Below are 22,008 nucleotides of genomic sequence, written 5' to 3'. Positions count from 1 at the left end.
TTTAGGGCCTTGAGAATTGGGAGAAGGAACTGAAAAGGATACAGAGAACCCCTGGAAAAAGACTGACATGCAGGAGGGAAAAAGGCAAAAGTGATCTCCTCAGGTGATAGCCATCCCTGTAGAAAATCTTGCATCACATATCATCTAAATGCAGCGAGAACCTGGCATTCAGAAACCCAGAGCAAGCCCAACTGCAAGAGAGAAAGGAAGCGTGCGAACCTTGCAGTCCCGAGTGGGAATCGTTTTGGAGTTGTTGCGATGGTTGAAGCTGTCAATGCAGTGTTGAAACTTCTTGCTAATCAAGGCCTCATCTTCCCAGCTGCACTCTGCATACGGCAACCCCATCCACTTGCACAGATATTCGGGCTCATTAGATGACAATTTCCGACTGTGAGCTGCAACACATTACAGAAACGCAACCATGAGCAACCGAACTCCAAGGCAGTGATGACAGTGACCGATGCCACCATAAGACATGCCACGGCTAATAGCATTGTTTAGAGGAGCCAGAAAGGGAGTTAAAGGCCACTTTACCTGGGAACTCAGAATGTCCCATTGCAGACTTGATGGTCTTCACAGCTACGTTTTACAGAAGCAAACAAAAAAGGATTTTAGTGTCTTAACCACTAGTACAAGATGCATAAAAAGATATTCTACAGTTCCCACCAGTTAGGAGGGTTTTTTAAATTTCTCTGCAATGCATAGGAAGATTGTTAGAGAACACCACTCAACTCTTCAGGCCTAGTTTCCAAAGGCACTGGATACCCACAGCTCCTGCTAAGTTGCTCTGAAAGCTACACCACCGCATTTTGTCACTACCCATAAAAACCTAAACCCTGAGCTGAAATGCAAGCTTCAGTCAAACAATGTTATCCTGAGAGGTTCTCACAACACTCTACTTTTGCTCTTCTACAGAATCTTCCATCTAAAGATTTCAAAGCACTTTACCAACAGTAATAAATTAATCACGGCACCCCAAAGAAACAGGGATTATTAATCCCACTTTACAGATGGGACAATTGAGGCAAAGAGAGGGCAAGTGACTTGCTCAAGTTGTTTGCAGGAGCATCACTCGAACCCAGATCTTTTAACCTTCAGATTTCCACACATTACAGGATATGTAGCACCAGTTTATTTCCAAGAGAGGTGTGAAAACATCACACAGTCATGCTTGTGACCCAAATAAAACTTGAAATCCTGGGTCTTACTATTCCTTTCTTAGAAAGGTGCACTATTTCACTTACCGATCACTCTCTCCACTATCTGATACTGTTTGTTCAACTCTGCAGCGAGCTCTTGTTGGCAGCTGAAGTATTCCACATCTTCAGGAGTTACCTTGGCTAGCCTGGAAAGAAAAGAAATGGGGGTAGGGGGAGACGCATATGTAAGAACAATCCTACTTCTGCTCACTTTGTGGATAGCCATGCTCAAGACCAGCTGTTAAAACTCTACCTGCCTATATAATTTCGTAAGTTAAGGTAACTCAATCCAAAGTTCACAACTGCTTATCAAATACTCCTCTTAATGCTTCCAAAGCAGTGGTTCCCAGACTTGTCCTGCCACAGCATAGGGGGCTGGACTTGATGTCTTGAGGTCCCTTCCAGCCCTACATTTCTATGAAGTTGTCAACAGGCTCACAGCTCCCACACAAAGAAACCTCACAGGCATTTCTTCTACTTGAAGATCTGTTCTCGGCCAGGGACATGGGGTAACATTTTCAAAAGGACTTACGTGACTAAGGAGCTTAAGTCCCATTTTCAATAGCGACTTGGGCACATAGGAGACTTAGGCTACGTCTGCACCACAATCAGAAGCGTGAGCTAGCTCAGATCGGCAACAGCAAGGGCTGTACAAGCCCTGGGTATGTCCTTGAGCAGCTAGCCTGTGCTGCCGCAGCCTTATTGCTGTTGCTGTCCTAGCTGCCTCCATCAAACCTAGCTCAGGCATATCCACACGTGCTGTTGTCACATCCCTCACTGCTATGCAGACACACATCTAAGCTTCCTTGAAAGTTCACTGGCATTTAGATGCCCAAGTGCCTCAATCACTTTTGAAAATAGGACTTGAGTTCAATGTTCCCTGTAAACAGCACACACATATGACCACGCAACAACCTTGTATATACTGCACGGGTCAGAAACTGGCTCATATCTCCTCTTAGAGCTTCAGCAGGGATGTGGGGTGGTCATTTAAGACCCTGCTCTGCCTGCAGCCCTCCGCCCATTCACAGGGTACATGCAGTCCCACTCCGTGCTGTAGGGGGCAGGGACAAAAGCACTTCTGGTCTCGGGGACACACTGTGCTTGGCTCAGCCAGGAGGCGGCGCCGGCAGCAGCAGCAGTGCTATGAGAGAGGATGGCCTTCATGCAGGAGCTCAGGTGAGGGGCCCAGCTCCACGGTGCCAGCCTGGGTCATCAGAGGCTCAACAGCTGTGGCCTGATGGGGCCAAAGTATCCCACACCTGCACAGTTGGTTTCCAGGGACACAGCAGTTGCTGATGCCAAGAGGCAGTGGAGGATGGAGCTGCAGCCTGGGCTCCTTCCTGGGAGCAACCAGTGGAGGGTCTGAAACCCCAAGCCTGGGGGAAAAACAGTCAGATCCATCCACACTCACACAGACTTCTAGGGTTGCTGCTACAGAGCGAACGGCTTCCTTCCGGGACTCCACAGATGTGTGATACTGGGAGGGACCATCCCTCGCCACCCCCACTGAGTTAGTTCAGGGTAGAAAGACTTTAAAAAAAAAAAAAGTGTAAGTTTGCCCAAAGGCAAATAAATGTAATAATCTGTGGAGTTTTTAGCCTGCTCAGTATAAAGAAAATTTAAGAGGAATGCTGCCTAGAGTACTTTTTACAAAATTTTACCACTGGGTTATGGCTTACCACAAGTTCATGCCGAAAGCTCCCTACTAAGTGTTAGAAACTGACCAGTTCACAATTTTTTCAGGTTTAATACTTCTTGAGCTAAGCATGCCTCCCCTTAACACACATGCGTGACTTCTACCAGCATCAGCTGGACATAGAGCGATCCAGAGATCAACAGACCCCATTGCTGCAGTAAGGCATGGATCCAAAAATAACCTACCCCTTAAATAAAATCAGCTTTCTGCAAACTAAATATCACATTGCAAAACATTTACAGAGGTTGCCCTGTAAACCTTGCCAATTGCCTTAAACACTACCACCATCTGCGTACCCATAGGAGCCCAGGGATTCTCTGTAGAAAGGAGAGAGAATTTTGCAAATTTGGAAACAAACCATATCTAAGACAAAACTGGCAAGTTTTTAAAGTGTGACCATTGTACACTGCATGGGCTGATGTATTTTCAGTACTATGTCTAATTGCTTATCTGTGCTGTAATGTGTGACTGTTACATTTGTCTCTCCCACAGCTCAGGGTTTATCCATACTTCAGCTGGGAGTGAGCCTCACAGCCCCAGTAGGCAGACTCAAGCTAGCTTCCCTGGAGTTCGCGCATTAAAAATAGTCACCCAGGCCCAGAGCAGGGGCTAAGCAGGCTTGAGAAGCTGCTGCCCGAGCCGTAACAGCCACATGGCTAACTTTAGAGAGTAGCTCCACTTGAGTCTACCTGCCTGAGCTGGGAGGCTCGGTCCCAGCTGCAGGGTAGACATAGCCTGCATCCTAACAACCAGGGGTCGGCAGTGGGAAGCACTGCCATAAGCGACTCTATAAACATACTCAGCTAGAGCAGCCTTGCGCAGTTTTTGTGTCGACTAAACTCCACCAGTTCAGACCCTTACCTAATTATGCTAACCGAATATAAGTACTTTTATACAGATATACTTGCAGCGACACTAGGGCATGCTCAGCTTCTAAACTGACAGAGTTAAACTGGTATAAAAACTGAGTGTAGTCAAGCCCTAAATGTTTGCTCAACCAGGGCAGCCAAGAAGCAACTTGTGAGCCAAGACTGAACAACAGGGCCTGTGGCTGCCCCTATTTTCAATACGAAGATGTTGACTGTTGTCCCAGCATGTACCGTTTCATCTTCATCAGAATGCAGCTACATGGGCACGCATGCACTCCCACTTGCTGGGATCTGCAGCCTCCGCACTCTGCATCCATATGCGACTAGTCCTCTGGCACTTGGCCCAGTACTCAGATTTGGATGATTTCTAAGCCCCTGAGTACTGTCTCCAATCTGACTCACATCATGGCCACAAGCACGATACCCATGAAACTGATGTTGAACAGAAGAGAGATCTGTCTTGTCCAGTCAGACGCCGAAGAAAACAGTTCTCGAGCTCTACCCTCTGCAGAAGGAAACCCAGCTGGGCGAGGGAGGGGCAAACAAGAGGAAATTCTCAGGCTTTTCAATTTCCCATCATAACGAGAAGCAATATCCCTCCTTACTGAAGATGAAATCAGTGATCCAGCATGGCCCATGAGCTTCTGGCAAGGTGTCTGAACAGCAATCACTTGGGCAAAGCTCAGGTGTCCCCTGCTATTGAAGAACCTCCTAAGCAAGGCTCCACACCGATTTTTGTCTTAGGCAAAACGTACCATTGTTTGATTTCATCTTCTTTTTTCTTGAAGTTCTCTAGTTTTTTCAGGCCCTTCACCTTCTGCTGCTGCAGGGACTCTTCACTCTCCCATGTGCTGTGAATGTATGACCAGCCCTTCCATTTGATCAGGTACTGAACCTCTCCCGCATCCTTTTCAGGGTCAAAGTCAGCGCTGGGGTTGCCATTGGCTTCAGTCTCATATACAGTGGTAGAAGCACCAGTGGCTGGGAAAAAAAAAAGATAGCAAAATTAAATGGGTTTGCAGTTGGTGCTTTCGTTAGCCAGGCAGTGAAAAAGTGAGCAGAGTTGAAGCAGGGAGTTGTTTTTCTAGCTAGTGCGTCTTTTATGGCAGCATAAAGAACATCCCACAGAGCCCCTGATCCTACTACAACCATACAGAAGTATCTCTCGACACAAAACGCCTCTAAGATATTTTTTTTTTTAAAAGTACATCAGAAGCAGGAAGCCTGCCAAACAATCAGTGGGGCCACTGGACAATTGAGGTGCTAAAGAAGCACTCAAGGAAGACAAGGCTATTGTGAAGAAGTTAAATTAATTCTTCCCATCGGTCTCCACTGCAGAGGATGTGAAGGAGTTTCCCACCCGGGCCATTCTTTTTAGGTGACAAATCTGAGGAACTGTCCCAGACTGAGGTGTCAATAGAGGAGGTTTTTGAATAAACTGATTATATTAAACAGTAATACATCGCCAGAACCAGATGATATTTACCCAAGAGTTCTGAAGGAACTCAGATATGAAACTGCAGAACAACCAACTGTGGTATTTCACCAACTGCTTAAAATCAGTCTCTGTACCAGACGATGGAGGATAGCTGAAGTAATGACAATTTTTTAAAAAGGCTCCAGGGGCAATCCTGGCAATTACAGGCTGGTAAGCCTAACTTCAGTACCACGCAAACTGATTGAAACCATAGCAAAGAACAGAACTTATCAGACACCCAGATGAACACAATGTGTTTCGGAAAAGTCAACACAGCTTTTGTAGAGAGAAATAAATAATGCCTCACCAATCTACTAGAATTTTTTTTGGGGGGGGTGGGGGGGGAGGAGTCAACAAACACACGGATGAGATTTAAAAATCCTTCTCCACTGGTGGAAACCCAAACACTTCAGCAGCATTACACCAGTGCAAGAGAACCAAAGTGTGGCTGTGACTAGACCAGGGGTAGGCAACTTATGGCACACGTGCCGAAGGCGGCACGCGAGCTGATTTTCAGTGGCACTCACACTGCCTGGGTCCTGGCAATCCGTCCGGGGGGCTCTGCATTTTCATTTCATTTTAAATGAAGCTTCTTAAACATTTTTTAAAACTTTATTTACTTTACATATGACAATGTTTTAGTTATATATTATAGACTTACAGAAAGAGACCTAAAAATGTTAAAATGTATCATGGCACGCGAAACCTTAAATTAGAGTGAATAAATGAAGACTCGGCACAGCACTTCTGAAAGATTGCTGACCCCTGAACTAGACCCAGAATCCTAATCTGAGTCTCAAAGCTACACACCTCCTTTCTTTCCAATTCTGACGTCCATGACTTTCTCAATGGTCTCGCTGTTGTCCTGCTGTTCATCGGCCCCTTCCCCGGTCATCTCAATCAGGTCATCGGAATCAGTCTCAAAATCATCATCTTCTTTGTAACTGCACAAGACCAAATACCAAGATGGTAAAAATCTCTTGTCTTTCCTTAAATCTAAAGCCACACGCATGCAGCATGGCACAGCGCAGGCAAGCCCCGCTGGCATCTATGTTGGGTTTGACCATGTAATACATTGCTCCAGTTTCTCTGATCAGCCATTCAGCTTGGCTGAAAGTTTACTCTCTGCCTCCTAAAAAACAGGGATAGTTATACAAGATCGGACAAGCGGTTCATCTAGTTCAATCTCCTCCCTCTGACAGTAGCAGTTGCTTCAGGAGGTAAAAGAACCCCAGCAGTAAGCAGTTATGGAATAACCTGCTTATGGAGAATGTTTCGCTCTATCCCTCACTGATGAGGGGCTGGTCTATTCCCTTGCAGCATGAGAATAACAGCACGTCGACTGCTTCAATAGGTGTCGACCAAATGCTGGGAACTCGTATCTCATCTTTTACAAGCTTTCAGCTACTGAAAAGCATCTGCACTTGGCAATTTTGCTTCCATTTCTGTCTAATACTTGGCACTTCCACAGAATCTTTAAACTGATCTCAAAGCATTTTAGAAACATTAACTAAACCACCCAACACCCATCTGAGGCAGTAAGCAAGTACTGTATGCTTTGTAGTAAATGGATACAATGAGCTATGGAGAGGTTAAATGGCCAAGAACCAGATCCTATAAAGAGAACCCTGCACAAGAGGCAGTGGAGCTCCAGGCAGCATGCAGGTTTGCTCACATGGTTCTCTGTGCCCTGCTCCAGATTACGTAACAAGTCTGACATTAACCAGATATCCTGAAGTCTAAGCCCCAGCTCTGGATACTATGCAACTCAAAACCCCCTGCAGTACCTGACATTTTTTGCCGCTCTGCGCCGGGTTTGCCTTTTGGGAGTCTCATCGTCTTCATCATCATCTTCATCTTCAGACGAGTCTTGTTTTTTTCTCCTCTTACCACGTTGGGGCTTGTGGGGCTTTTTAACACTGGCTTTGACCACTGCTCTAAAATGAGTATTAACAAAAAGATATAATACAGTGCATTGTACACAAGGAGTTGCATTTCAGCAGGACTTCCCAGTCCACAAGGAAGTGTATATCTCAAACATTAGATGCGTAGAGCCTGACTCTCCTCTCATGTTCCTGTAAACCAAGAACATCTCCACGAACATCAACACAGTTACACCAACGTATACCAGTTTCACATGACAGGAGAATCAGGCCACAGAATAAGTGAGAGTAACATCAATAAGGGAAAAGATCTGTATGGGCATGTAGACAATTCCCTCTCCACTCAGTGCAGGACTGGTCCCTCCTGCATATTAGCCAGTCATTTAATAGATTATGCAGAGGGTGAGGTTTCCAACTGCTTCCCCCAGGAGACTTTGCACACTTTGGCTGACTGTTAATTTGTCCCTTGGCTGCTCCCAGAACACACACACCTGCTCCAACAGCAATTTCCTATGGAATGTCACTTACCGGGTACCTCTGAAAGCACTGGAGGTTAAAGAGACATACAATATAAAAGGGAAAATAAATTCAATCCCTCCTCACCTTCTCGGGACTGGTCTCTTGGCTTTAACTTTCTTCTGTTCTGGTTCACTATCTGCACTGGAGCCTTGCTCCCCACCATTTTCATCCTCCTCTTCCCCAGAAGCCTCTCTTTTCCATTTACCTCTAGGGATAAAAACAGAAGTCAGGAGGGACAGTGGAAATTCAACACCATTGGCTGGCTAAAGAACAATTCAAGTCATCAGGTTTAATGCCAACACATGAGCTACAGGACACAGAAAGTTCAACACTGGCACAGCAATATAATCACTTGTTCACCACTGGTAATGAGGGAAAACACCTGAGTTTCATGTTGCGATTCCCTATTTCTAGCCCTATACCTCAATCACCTAGACTTTACCAAATCTAGTTATGCATTTTCTAAAGTCAAAGCAATGCTGAAATCATAGTAATATGGTACATTGAATGGAACTGCCATGTCTTACAGTTTGAAATGTAAGCACTCCATTTTATTTTTAATATTTATTTATGCATTCTGAGCATATCAGGCGAACCCCTTAGAGTGATTTCTAGGACTATTGCCTATGTATTTCTAAAAAGCATTGGCTTTGGAATAGTGAGTGTGGTCTACATCAGTGGTTCTCAAGCAGGGGTCCGGAGCCCCCAGAGGGGCCATGAGCAGGTTTCAGGGGGTCTGCCAAGCAGGGCTAGCATTAGACTTTCTGGGACCCAGGGCAGAAAGCCAAAGCCCCATCTCATGGGGCCCCAAGCCCCAGGGCTGCAGCCTGAGCAACTTAGCTTCCTGGGGCCCCCTGTGGCATGGGGTCCTGGGCAGCTGTCCTCCTTGCTTACCCTTAACGCTGGTCCTGGTTTTTATATGCAGAAAAACAGTTGTGGCACAAGTGGGCCGTGGAGTTTTTTATAGCATGCTAGAGGTGGGGGAGAACTCAGAAAGAAAAAGGTTGAGAATCCCTGGTCTACACGCACATTGATATATATATATATATTTTCTAGGTTTTCTCATAACCTTATTCTGTTGCTCCTTACTGTATCAAGTCACATACAAATTATTTAAAACTCTAGACACTTAAAGATTTTTGAGAGCATAAGAAAAGAACTACATTTTGTGTGTTTTCACAAAGATGAAATTATCTTTTTATTGGTAAGACGAGCCAATAGTAACATGTTGGATGGAAAAGGTGACATTACATGAATGTAAAGGAATACAGACAAGCATATTGGGCGGGTTATTTTACAACATGAGAGCTCTCCAGAAGTTTATTTCATTTTTATAAGAGAAGAATATAAAACCTAATATGACAACCAAAAAAAACATGCAAATATCTCTAATCAAAACTATTTTTTTAAGGGCTCAGGACTTAAGCTTTCTTTCCACTGCTGGAAACCTGAAAAACATTAGCATTAAGCTAGTGCATGAAAGAGCCAAAAGAGGTAAAACCAATTAGCAGCAGAAAGCGAAGCTGAGCAGTTCCCTGTTGAAGCTGAGTAAAGTGCCAAAAAGTAAACAAACAGATTTATAAACGGCAGGACACCTTAACACACACCTTTTTACAAGTTGTTTCAGTTTTAATAATGTGAAGTAATATTAATGAAAACCGATTACATTATTTTTATGTATGTTTACCTTTACAGTGTCCCTCAAACATAGCTGAATGCCAATTGTCTGTTAGAATAAAAGCAAAACAATTCAAAACCCTCTCCACAGAGACTTACGGTTTTCTCATTTGCTTCTGGCCTCTTCTTTTTGGGCTCTCATTTTCAGATTCACTACTTGCCTTTAATTAAAAGAAAAGATCAGGTTGTAGACTTCACTCCACATTCTTTCCTTTAGGAAGCCACTGAAACACACACGGTCTAAGCTTCAAAGCAGCCCAAGGACTGTCCCTTGCTGCAATGCTAGAATTGAAGCATGACACTGCTGTGCAACCATACCACTTAATAAAGGTGACCAGCTACCCAACACCATTAACTTTGGATTCTGGTGGTCACAAGGTTACTGCAATTGCTTTCAGAGGATGAGGGATTACAAATGCAACTCAGGAAAAAAAGGTGAAAAGCCCTAGTGTAACATGCATCTTGCAGTTCTGGAGCATCCGGAAGTGACTGGCTATAAACCACCGACAACTAATGATCAACTTCTAGTGACAACCAATGCCTGCGTACTTCGTGGTGGCAACTGCAAGGTTCACATTACATCCACTCTCCAAAGCATACACTTGCTTCTAACTTATGTCAGGGTGCACTTCAAATGGCAAGTTTGAGCTATGAAGTCATGCACTGCTAGGGTCCTAGAGATAGTGACCACCATGGAAGAAAGATGATGCTTCTGCTAAGAGTTCCTAGATTTGAAGGCTGAAAATTATTCCTCGTGTGTGTGCGGGGTGGAAGGGTGTGACCCTGGATTCTTTGGTTAGTCAGAGCCAGAACTTGCTCTCTTTCATGGCCCAGCATCAGGTACATCTATTTTCTCAGGCTTTTGACTGAAGACATATTGGTGGAGAACACGTTTACAGTGTTGTCAGCGCTCATGGTTTTATCATGCGTCTCGTTACAGCTGTTTTTCTTGAAAGCCCAGCTCTTGGAGCCATGCAATCACATGAGAATCTTAGCCTACCTGAAAATTTTTTTATTATTTTTTTTTTTAATGAAAAGAGTTTGTAGCCCTTGTGTTTGCAGAGAAAAACCTTGAAAATGTGACCCCAGCATGTCTTAAAACTGCAAAAACCAGACAGCAATGAGAAAGAACCCTTTTTACGAAAAAAATATATATCACGTGATTTGTAAGTCAATCTCATGAGTTTTTGAACACTTGGGGTTAGCAAAATTATGTTTAGTTTCATTCACAGGGCAGGCCATTGATCATTACAACTTGAGTGTTTTGTTATTTAAAATTATGAATGTGAACTAAGTGTCTGATGGACACATTTTAGGAATGTAAAAACAGTACAGTTAAGTTAAAACCATAAAGTTCTTGGTCCTCCAGTTCCCAGACAGAACCACGAAATCTTGTACGGGAGAAAAATAAAGTGAAAAAACTTTCTTTAAAAAGGTTATTCTCTCTGCTAGAATCGTGTTTGAACTTTATTGTTCTCTACTCCCTCAACAAGATAGTGATTGAATGATTGAGAAAAAGCAGCATTCATGCTTATTAATCCGTACACTCCAATACCTTAAATCAAGTCACTCCTCCTGATTAGCTCGTAGCTCAAGATGTATTCTCTGACTACTGCTGTAACACTTTTTTACCAAGGTGTCATTAACTCAGAGGTAATGTAAAAAAAGACAACTTAGTCACACATCAAACCCTATTTTTATTTAATATGGTCCAGTCATATAAGCAGGCTATCAGATACAGGACACTCCCACATGAACAAACCGCCCCTTCTAGTGCACTTGACACATGCATATAAAACACAACACACCTATATAAGTGGCGGGGGGGACAGAATCCAGTGAGAAATTTCTTAGATCAGATTAGAGTTACAGAAAGAGATGTAAAGATTACTTGTTCTATGCATCTTGCTGATCTGTAATCTTCCTCTGGAAACTGCTATTTGCAGCAACATACAGACATATCAAAACTGACCATCGCTTTGGTTTGTCATTCAGAAAGGGCACGTCTGCTCTTTAAGCTGGGGCTGCAATACCCAGTTTCAGGAGACAGACCCATAACTAGCTTTGATCAAGTTAGCATGCCATAGATCCAATATAGCCTCAGCAGCACACGCAGTGGGAAGAGCTAGACACCACAAGAACATGCCTAGCATCTCAGAGTGGCTTGCCTCACCCACCACCACAGCAACACTATTAACACAGTTAAGCATGCAAATTCAAGCAGAGCTAGTGCAGGTATGTCTCCTCAAGTTGGGAATTACACCTCTAGCTCGAAGTGCGGATACACCCAAAGATGGTGTCTATTGTCCATATGCTGGCACTCCGATTTGCACCATCCAATCATACCATACCTTATCAGACCCACGCGCTCTCGACGATTAAGCTTTCCAGTGCAATAATTTTTTAAAACCTCCCGGGAGAGAACACCCAGCAAAGATATTTCCTCTACCTTCCCCTCTGAAACACTGATTTGGCCTCCATTATTTGGTCTGGGGAAGGCATGAGGGGATATTAATATTTCAGGCATACCCAATTTGGTGTACTATTTCTCATACCACAACCTGAGAGCCTATCAGGCAATGCTAATACTGTGCAGGCTGGAAGCTGCAAGGTGTTGAATCCTCCAGGGAGGTGCGAGCACCTGCAGCCTAGTGGAAACTGAGGGTACGTCTACACTATCGCATGTAGTGTAGATGCGATAAATTGATCGCTCTCCCGTCCACAGCTGAACTCCAGCAGTGCGAGAGGCAGAAGCAAAGTCGACGGGGGGAGCCGCGGCCGTCAATCCAGCGCCGCAAGGACGCAAAGTAAATAATTTTAATTCAATCTAAGATACGTCGACTTCAGCTACGCTATTCTCATAGCTGAAGTTGCTTATCTTAGATCGATTCCCCCTACACCCGCAGTGTAGACCAGGCCTGAGTGTGCTCAACAGCTCTTGGGAGGCACCTAATCCAGCCCCATGTCACAATGCAGGGAACAACCAAACACAGCTTACAGCTCCCAAATACAAGAACTTAGTGAAACAGCATAAGCTGGAATGTTCGTTCAGGAGACAGCTCACGAATGCTGGGGAATGCTCCACTTTCTTCCTATTCGTTTACTTCAATCTTTTTCCATTTTCCCTCTCATTGGTTTCTTATTTGCACTGCATCCAACTGTTTGAAAAACCCGCCCTATGATCTGAGACAGTTTTATCCGTGACAATAGTTTGTAGTGAACTTGCATTTATGAGCCCATGCATTGTGCCATCTGACTACAAACAACATAATATTAAAAACAAAACAAAAACGATCTGCTAAACCAGGCTGATAAACACAATATCACCATATCATGGCAACAGAGTTTAAGCAGAATCCACCATGGATTTCAGTCCTGTCATTGCAGGAAGATGGATGAACTACTACTGGATCTCTTTTCTCTATTATTTTGCCAAAATTAAAGCTTGGTTAAAACATTTATAGGATAGATTCCTGCCCTTCACTAGCTGTCTTTCCTTCTCACTCAACTATTTAAAGTATGCTACAATTGCCCTCTCCCACCCCCCTCCGGTTTGGGATCCTTTTCAAGCAACAGTTTTATCCCTTTCCTCACCACGTCTATTTTTTTTGGCGTTGTCTTTTGATAAAACACGAATAAAATGGGCTGAGTTTATTCTATCAAACTCTAGCCACAGGAATTTGGGTCAGGAAAGGATCCAGTTTGGAAGAGAACAACAATATTTTTTGCACACACTCTTTCTAAGGGTGCCCTCACAACCAAAGTTAAAAGTGGCCCCCCGGGCAGGGCTTTAACGTGGCTGTGTAGTCGCAATACCAGTGCTGGGAAAGGGCTCTCCCAGCGCAGTAAAAAAAAACCCACCCCCACGAGGAGAGTAGCTCCCAGTGCTGGACTGGTGCACTGTCTACGCTGCCACTTTACAGCGCTGAAACTTGCAGCCCTCAGGTGGGTGTTTTTTCACACCCTGAGTGAGAAAGTTTCAGTGCTAAAAAGTGGCAGTGTAGACAAGGCCTAATAGTGGCTCCTCCTCTCTGCAAAGATTGCTCCTTTTCAGAATTCTATAAGCCTCCATTCTCTGCCCTCTCGTCTACGTAGTCCCTTTCTCTGTAATCTTTTTGTTACATATAAAGCTTAGTTACCATTCTTGCACAGATGATACTTAGCCCTGCCCATGTCATTTCTTCCTGTCTTGACCAAATGAACTTCTAGCTTCACCTCAGCTACCTTGTCATGCTTTTCAAATATGCAATTGTTTTCTTGTCTACGGTCTAATGACCCCAACTTTACAGACTCAAGTTCATGCAGGTAGTTGCTACCTCCCTTTTCAAACACACAAATATTATATATATATATATATATATATATATATATATAAGCATAAGCACATCCCTCACCTTCTAATTCTGCTAACTCCCCATTTGCTTCAGGGGACAGTTCAAAAACTCTGCAACCAGACTCTCAGACCGTGGCTGAGATTTTTCACCACCACTCTGGCCTCTTTAGGTCAGGTCACAGGACAAGAGCTGCATAAGAGGACTCTAAAAACACCAGTTCTGGCTAAGGAAGGATTTCCCCAGTGCAGAAACCTTCTTTTATCATCCCTCATCTGTCATATAAACCTGTTCTTGTTTTATAGTTGGTCTGCAAGATCTTTGGGGCAGGAACCGCACTTGTGATGTGTTTGTACACAGGCTGTCCTCTGAGGACCACCAGAGTAGTGAGCATGTCAGTCAGAGCCGCACATGCAGAATTGCAGAGAGTCTGGGCATCACAGCTGCCACAACAGACAGCGCCCCCAAGGGCTGCTTCAGCCATGGGAACAGCCCAGAATTCAATCATAAGCTCTCTGGGACTGGGACTGACTTTCTGTTCTCTGTCTGTACAGCCCCTAGCACATGAGGAGGGATCCTAGGCACCACAATAATACAAATAATTAACAACGATCGCTTAAAACAACTCAGATCCCCTCCCTCTGGGCTGCAAGTTCCACACTGAGCCCTTTAGCTCATCTAGCCCTGGACTCTTTTCCTTAATTTATTATTTATTGTTTTTCAGTAAATGACTTCTCCGCTGCTGTGCCTACCAGATGGAACAGCCTCCCTCCTTCTGCCTCACTGACTCTCCCATCTCATGCACTTGTAAATTTCTCTCCCTCTGCTAGCATTTAACATTTACATCTCTAACTGTATTATAAAACTTTAATCTATTTGGAGATCTAGCGTTTGTATAAACAACACTAGGCAAAATATAGCCAAATTCTATTTTTACTGTCCTCCTGCTGAGGATTACAGGTCAGTAGCTCTGAAGAGATGGTCTTGTGGACCATCTGTAGTCAATGGAGCCCTTCCTGACAGCCCACAGAATAAAATACTTACAAACAAGCAGCCTGGCATGGCCCATGAGAGAGTCTGAGTCACCTCAGAGTATCAAAAAGTTGAAGAATCACTATGCTAGATCAGGTAACTACTCCAGATCATGCTTTAGATGGTAATTTCTTTCAGACAAGGGTTTGTTTATTTTGGGTCTTGTACAGGCCCAAGCGCACTGTAAGAATTTAATAAATAATGAACAGCAACAATGCTCTCTACAGCTGATCATTATTCAGGCTTCCTACAGCCCCAGGTTCCAAAACCATCTAGCTTTGCTGTGCCTGTCCTGTTATGCTGCTCTCAAAACGCTGAGGAATCCAGATTGATGAAAAGGTTAATTTTTTCCTACTATCACCCTAGATATTAATAGGAGTATCTGAACCTTAAAAACTAAAATAAGTCAGAATAAATAAAATAATCAATTTTTTAAAAAAATAAATCAATGTACGTTGTGTGGTGGAACACGAGTTCTCTCCTTCATAATACGGGTGCTAAGAGTGTTCAGCTCTGCAGGCTCCTACCCATTCCAATCATGAGACAACTTTCTTACTGCAAAAGAGTTATGTCTGTTCGTCCATACTGATTTACTGAATGCCTCCGAATATTTTCAAAGGGCAACTGCTGTGAAATACTCACTTCCCACTAGTATGACTTACTGTTGTTTCTGTTAAATACCAAGACAATACACAGGTGAGCACCGTTCTTGCTGCACACTGTCACGTAGTTTCAAAAATCTCTAGTTCCTGGATGTTTTACTAAAAGTCTCTGCAAGGATGTTTAACAAACATACAAATCTTGTCTTTCACTTCCTGATCTTCTAGCCCAGATCAGTGTTACCATCTGCGATGGCTGCTTAGTGACTTATGTGACACAAGTGTTTGATGGTCTCAGTCCAGTTCCCAGAGGACAGATATTAGCAGCACAAAAACAATCCTGCCCAAACCGGCAGTCTCAGCATAGTATGACTGAACGGTTCCTAGAGACTGAACTTCCCTCTCAAGCAGATACGTCTTCCCGTAGGAGAATCGATGGGGAAGTTTGCAATGCTGCTGCCTGGGCTGTTCTTGTTCTGCAGAGAAAGCATGTGAGCCTGCAATGCTGCCTGATCAATGCTTTTCACTAGAGCCACACCAATGTTTTAGGAAGAAGGCAGATAAAAAGCTCCTTTACATTGTGTTGGAAGCCCCAAACAGCAAGTAGGCAGAGCACATCATTGATGATGGGCTTGACCCCCGCAAGGTAACAACCACTCACTATGTGCAGAGCACCCTGAGCTCCCAGTGACTTCAGTGGGAGACTAGGATGCTCATGACCATGCAAGATCAAGCTGTAAATAGACTATCTTCCCCATCCCCCCTTAACTTTTGTGTCTCCAAAATCAAGACTTTCCATCTCCTCCTCATTGTGAGGCCCCGACGCTGCACTAGTGACCACGTCACACCCATCAGACTCTGCTGCAGATGGGAGTTGCCCTATAGGAACCAGTTGGCCCTACTTTGAGGGGAAGGTATGCATTTGGATTTGATTGGGATTCTTTTGTGGGGGGGGAGGGGCTGTGGGGGGGAGGCACTGAAGGTTTTGGGTTTTTTTGTTTTTTACAATATTGTGTGGTATAGCAAAGTTTTTACATCTTGGATATTTTTTTCTTAAACTGTACCTTATATAGTAAGGACTTAAAGATAGTGGAAAAGAAAACAACATTTGCAAAACCACGTAATATTGTAAAACAAAAAAAGGATGGGACTTACCTGAGCCCCCTACAGGGCACTCGGGTCTGCAGCGGAGATCTGTGATGGGTGTGACATCACCAGCATAGTGCATGCTGGGGGCATCGCACAGAGAGGCAGCCAGCGAGTCTGGACTTTGCGGAACTTGAAAAGGAAAACAAAAGCTAAGTCAATTATGTGCTAAATGCCCTCCTTACCTGTTGCTGCTGCTGCTATTCGGGGCATTCAGCACACCAGTCTGGAATTTTCTAAGTTTAGCTGCATGGTGAAGATCACATGATCCAGTGGATAAAGCACCGAACTAGGGGTCAGGAGATCTGGGTTCTATTCCCTGACTCACTGTATGACAGTGAAAAAACCTCAGTACCCAATTGTTAGGTGTCTAAACCCATATATAAGCACCTATCCCTTCAGTGGCCTGATCTTCAGAAGATTCTAAAGGGAGCTACAGGTGCCTTGCCCCTCTGAAAAAATCAGGCTCCTCACTTTAGGCCCCCTAACTTTGAACATTTTAGCCCGACCCTCTCTATGTTTCAGTTTCCCCATCTGTAAAACAGGGAGATGGATGCTTAGCCTCCTTGGAGATCTGCAGATGTGTAGACATAAACAAGCACAGCAGCTAATGTCTCCATTTCTGTAGTATGTTTTGATGGCTGGAATCATTTAAAGTTCTGGCTGCCAGATGCTAACAAACTCATGTTTTGTTGTCCCTCGCATTACATTCAAATATAAGATTTTCCCCACTACTCAACCAAAAAAAAAAAAAAAAAAAGAACGGTTCATAAAGCTGAACTCACACACACAAACACACTAATCACTGCGATCCACTCCAGGACATAGAGCAAAGACTGTTTTATTGTTGTAAGGTGTTTCTGGGAAGTTTCCTTTATGGTTTTTACATGGACTCCCTCTCTCTGAACCATGCTTCTACAACAGTGCATCACTTGCAATAGGCCACACTGTAGCAATCAGATCCGTGCATGGAGCCCTTAATGGCACTGCAGAGTCCAGTGACTCCACAAGCATCTGTCCAAGTGGATCCGACTGCAGGATTGGGACCTTAATTTGCAAAATCCAGCTTCCACAAATCTGCCTTGAACTCAATGTTTAAAAGGTGACACAGATCAGAACTGCCTCTGTTCCTTTGTGTTTTTTTTTAAATTTTAAATATTCCCTCATCTCATCTTTTTTTTTTCTTACCTCTTCTTTTATATTAAATCGCGATGGTTCTTGTCTGCTTCGGTTTGATCTCCTAACCCCATAAACATCAGGATATTCTTCCCACATCTGCAAAATAAACAGACCATCAGCAGGCCTGCTTCACCCCAATTATTGCTATCATTTTAGAGAAGTTTAAGAGTGAACTACTGATGAATCAGTACGGCATCGGTATGGGGCTTTTGGGGGGTGGGGATGGTTAGGTAAGTTATGGAAACTTATGAAACATGACTGAAAGGATCATGGATCATTTTTGACTATATGCCTAGCAATGCTTTATATCAGCAGTCTCCCACTATATTTATTATATGGAGTTGTCCCTCCCTCTAGCTACAAAAAACTTAAGAGGTTTATTTATGCTGTAGAAGGACAGGTATTTGAATACCCAGTCTCTCCAAGTGTCCCTGTTGGAATACAAAAAAGGAAATAAAGAAGGAACAATTCTCCATTTTCATATGAATGAACTGAGCTATTTATTTCAGCTAGAGAGACTAAAAGCTTTTTTAAATTCCCCACTCCATTTACGTTAGACTTGTGGCAATGCTCAGTACTTCTCCTCATGCAAGAAACTCTACAGCAGAGGTCTCCAAACTGTGGGGGCAGGGAGGGGCACGCAGCAAGGCCCAGACCAGCCACCACGAGAGGTGGGGAGGGAGCACCACCCAGCCGCGCTTCAGCCCTGCCCCCAGTCATGACTCTGGCTCCCAGCCCCCGACTGCAGCTCTATTCTTGCCCCCAACCCCAGCTGCAGCCTGAGTCTCGGCCTCCCGGAGGGAGGGGGGACCAACAGGTGTAAGGGGAAACGTGACCCTGAAATATTTGGAGACCACTGCTCTACAGGCTCAAGAGGACAAATCTCTCTAACCAGAAGCACCTGCCCCCATTTCTCCCTTAGGGAAAACCCCACTGGGCTAACTGAACAGCTCAACAACATGTGGGTCATCTCAGCTATTCTAGTAGATCTGTGTAGGGTTGTATTCCAATCTAGAGGCTAACTGGATCTTGCAGGGCCCAGGGAAAAGAACTCTTGTAGCACTAGGAATTCCACCCACTCTTGCAGGTCTGTGCTAATGGAATTCAGCTGGACTTCTGATTGCCTGAAAGCAGGTGACCTTCATTATCCTGACAGCTCATCACAGCATTTATAGAGTACTGACTGCCTCTAAAGCCCCCTCTATAGCATTTAAATGAATTTGTAAACAGCTAGGAATATCATTGGCTCTGGAAAGGCTGGTATCCCATATAATGTAGTTAACTATACCAGTTCATGATGAATTGCTCTTGCCAGAGGCCCTAAGCTGCCAAATTGTCTTTCTGTAACCAGTGTGGAACACTGGGTTTTTGCAATGTAAATGGATTCCCCCTACCATGCCTGCATAATTATTTGGCCAATCCCTTCTCTCAGCATTTTGTGACACAGGATGTCCCATAATGCATATACTGCTGATGCTAGTCTGTCCACATATCCTCCAAGGTACTCTATCCATTATAAAGTCAAATGGCATACCTGCCCACATCAGCCTGGAATGCACTGTGGCTCATAGGCACCGACTCCATGGGTGCTCTGGGGGCTGGAGCACCCATGGGGAAAAAATAGTGGGTGCTCTGCACACACCTGCAGCCAAGCTCCCCCTCTTTGCCTCCTCCTCTCTCCCCATCCCCCACCAGCATGCTGCTTCCCTGCTCCTCTCCCTCCCAGCGCTTCCCACCTCCCGCACTCCTCCCCACTACCTAACAGCTGTTTGGCGGAGCTTAGGACTTTCTAGGAGGGAGGGGAAGAAGGGGGGACATGCTGTGCTCAGGGGAGGAAGCGGAGAAAAGGCAGGCCACTGGTGGGGTGGGAAAAGGCAGGATGGGGCAGGGACTTTGGGGAAGGGGTGGAATGGGGGTGAGGCGAGAGCAGTGCAGGGGTGGGGCGAGGGGAGTCAAGCTCCCACCAGGTACAGGAGAAGTCGGCACCTATGCAGTGGTTACACACTGTTACTGGTACAGGTAGCGCTCCAAGAACCATGTTGCTGTAACCACGTCAAATAAGAGTTTTGCAAACTGCTTACAAAAGTATAGTCTGTTATACTTGTATGGCCAGGCCCTTAGGAGGAGAAAGGAGACAAGAACTACAACCTGAGGGGAGGCATATGTACAGATATGCGGATCACATGGGACACTAATATTCTGAGTACTTTCCTCTAAGCTGTGCGGCCACCCAGCAGCCTATTTAGCAACGCACAGGCACTCAGGGCCATGGCGGGGAAAGAGCCTCTCCCCCAGCCCCAGACCTGCCTCCATATTGCTGCACATAAAATTCAGTCCGCACGTGCGTGGGGAAAAATTAGCGGCAAAACTGTTGGTGAGACACCTGAAGCCAGAATGGACAGAGACAAACCTCAAGAATTAGTAATTTTGTAAATAATCTCATCACCTGTGTTTACATACTCCTGCTGAGTCTAATTTCTCAACCCCTTATTGCCTGATTAGACTTTATCCCCATTTTATGGTCTTCTAATGATATTCATCTCCATCCCACAAGTCTCCTTAAAAGCACTGGCAAGACAAGGATACCTGAACACACTAACAGATACAAAAGTGACACCTGGAATGTAGGCACGATGAATGCAGGATGGTCACCAGCACTGGGGTTCTGTTACATTTTCCGGTGGTTATGAAGAAACACTACAAAGGAGAGGTTTCTTGTAAAAATAGACCTATTGGACATACACGTACCCAGAAATAAAATCAGAAGCCTGTTCAATCACTTTCCTATTGATACAAAAAAAACAAAGGGAAAAAATCCCATTCAAATTTCCTTCTCTCTTAAATAGTAAGGTTTTCAGAGCAGGACTGACTCCGCCATCTGTTTGCACAGTGCAAACACAAATGGGGCCCAATTCTGACTCAGGTCTCGCTGGTCATAGCTGTAATGTGAATACAGTATGATAAAAAATTCATTGCACTGGTTAGTCCAGCGGATGTAATTCCAATAGCCCAGCTACACCCAGCAGAGGCAGGAAGCAAAATGTCCACTATTACAGGAATTAAGGCACTTTCCTCATCTGAAAGTGCCCCAATCTGTTCCATGTCTTGTTTATGTTATTTGGAATCCTGTATATGGATCTGTTTTTTTTCTCAGATATGTTTTAATGTTCATCTTCTAAAGATGTGCTGCTAAGAGTCCATAAAAGAAGAGACATAACTTCCTTTGGCCCCCACTAAACAACAATAAAACAGAAAGTTAAGTTGTGTGTTACTGTTACTGCTTTAAAAAATACACCCATCCTTGACACCCTTAACATGCGAGGCTGAACTAAAACCTGAGCAGACAGCATAATGGTTCTCAGGCAGCTGAGGTGGAACATCCATTGTGAACAATTAAAATGCACTGTTTCTCTCCCTACAGGCACTTGAAGCTTTCAGGCTTCAGGCACTGTGCTTCCCCAAGACCTAGCGAACAAAGTAGCTTTCTCCAAGAACTGACTGACTTGAATGTGCTGTATTTGGACTTCGCAATCTGGGCCTTCAAACCACAAATGGCAGTACTAATATAGTCACACAGCACAAAATGTATAGACTGGTTAGGCTGACCTGACTTCTTTTCTGTAAGTCTGCTACACTTGCTGGGTTTCCACACCCTAAATTTAGTGGGGCATGGGGCCCCCTGGGAGGGGCCACAAGCAGGTTTCCGGGGTTCCGTCAACCAGTGCCAGCATTAGACTTGCTGGGGCCCATGGCAGAAAGCCAAAGCCCCAAGGAATGAGGCTGAAGCCCGAGGCCCTGAGCCCTGCCACCCAGGGCTGAAGCCTGCGCAACTTACCTTCGCAGGGTCCCCTGTGGTATGGGGCCCCAGGCAGTTGCCCTGCTTGCTACCTCCTAACACTGGTCCTGGCTTTTATATGCAGAAAAACGGTTGTTATGGGACAAGCGGAACATGGAGTTTTTATAGCATGTTGAGGGAGCCTCAGAAATAAAAAGGTTGAGAACCCCTGCCCTAATGGACATCCTCCCTCTTTTTCCCCAACTCACTCTCCACTGCTTTCAACTATTGAGACTGCAAATAATCAGATTATTTCTTAAAAAATGATAACCCAGGTAAAGCTGCTGTTTTACAGTCCTGGCTGAATCCACGTCAGGATAAAAAACTTAGTCCAATCATGAGTTCTCAACTGGGGGGTACAACACCAGGGTGAGTGCACCAACACGTAGTCAGGCAGTTGCCATCCCCCGCCCTCCCTGTATGGCTAAATGGGAGAAGGACGCAGGCTACACCTGAGAAGAATCAGCTGGATGGAGGAATACCCAATACGGAAAAGGCTGAGTACTACGGATCCAGAGGAATTAGGCAACAGGAAATCCACTTCCTTTTAGACCCACAATGAT

General features: G+C 44.6%; 1 protein-coding gene across 9 annotated transcripts in view; it reads right to left on the bottom strand.

Moving 5' to 3' along the window:
- CHD2 (chromodomain helicase DNA binding protein 2) overlaps positions 1–22,008 on the bottom strand; it is an 81,923-nt gene that overhangs the window by 41,857 nt on the left and 18,058 nt on the right. For 3 of the 9 annotated variants that reach the window (XM_032783022.2, XM_032783011.2, XM_032783012.2), the window contains 9 exons: positions 17,620–17,706; positions 9,423–9,484; positions 7,731–7,853; positions 7,032–7,181; positions 6,055–6,188; positions 4,523–4,748; positions 1,245–1,345; positions 535–579; positions 220–395 (listed from right to left, as the gene is read on the bottom strand). In XM_032783022.2, the coding sequence (XP_032638913.2) occupies positions 220–395; positions 535–579; positions 1,245–1,345; positions 4,523–4,748; positions 6,055–6,188; positions 7,032–7,181; positions 7,731–7,853; positions 9,423–9,484; positions 17,620–17,706 (1,104 nt within the window). Of the gene's footprint in view, positions 1–219; positions 396–534; positions 580–1,244; positions 1,346–3,998; positions 4,274–4,522; positions 4,749–6,054; positions 6,189–7,031; positions 7,182–7,730; positions 7,854–9,422; positions 9,485–16,440; positions 16,564–17,619; positions 17,707–22,008 lie in introns of those variants that run through there. The other 6 variants (XM_032783014.2, XM_032783018.2, XM_075069698.1 and 3 more) reach the window with 5 other exon arrangements.

The sequence above is a fragment of the Chelonoidis abingdonii genome, chromosome 9 (assembly GCF_003597395.2).
Source record: "Chelonoidis abingdonii isolate Lonesome George chromosome 9, CheloAbing_2.0, whole genome shotgun sequence".
Lineage (NCBI taxonomy): Eukaryota > Metazoa > Chordata > Testudines > Testudinidae > Chelonoidis > Chelonoidis abingdonii.
Note: the sequence above shows the minus strand (reverse complement) of the source record. Positions and strands in the feature narration are given on the sequence as shown.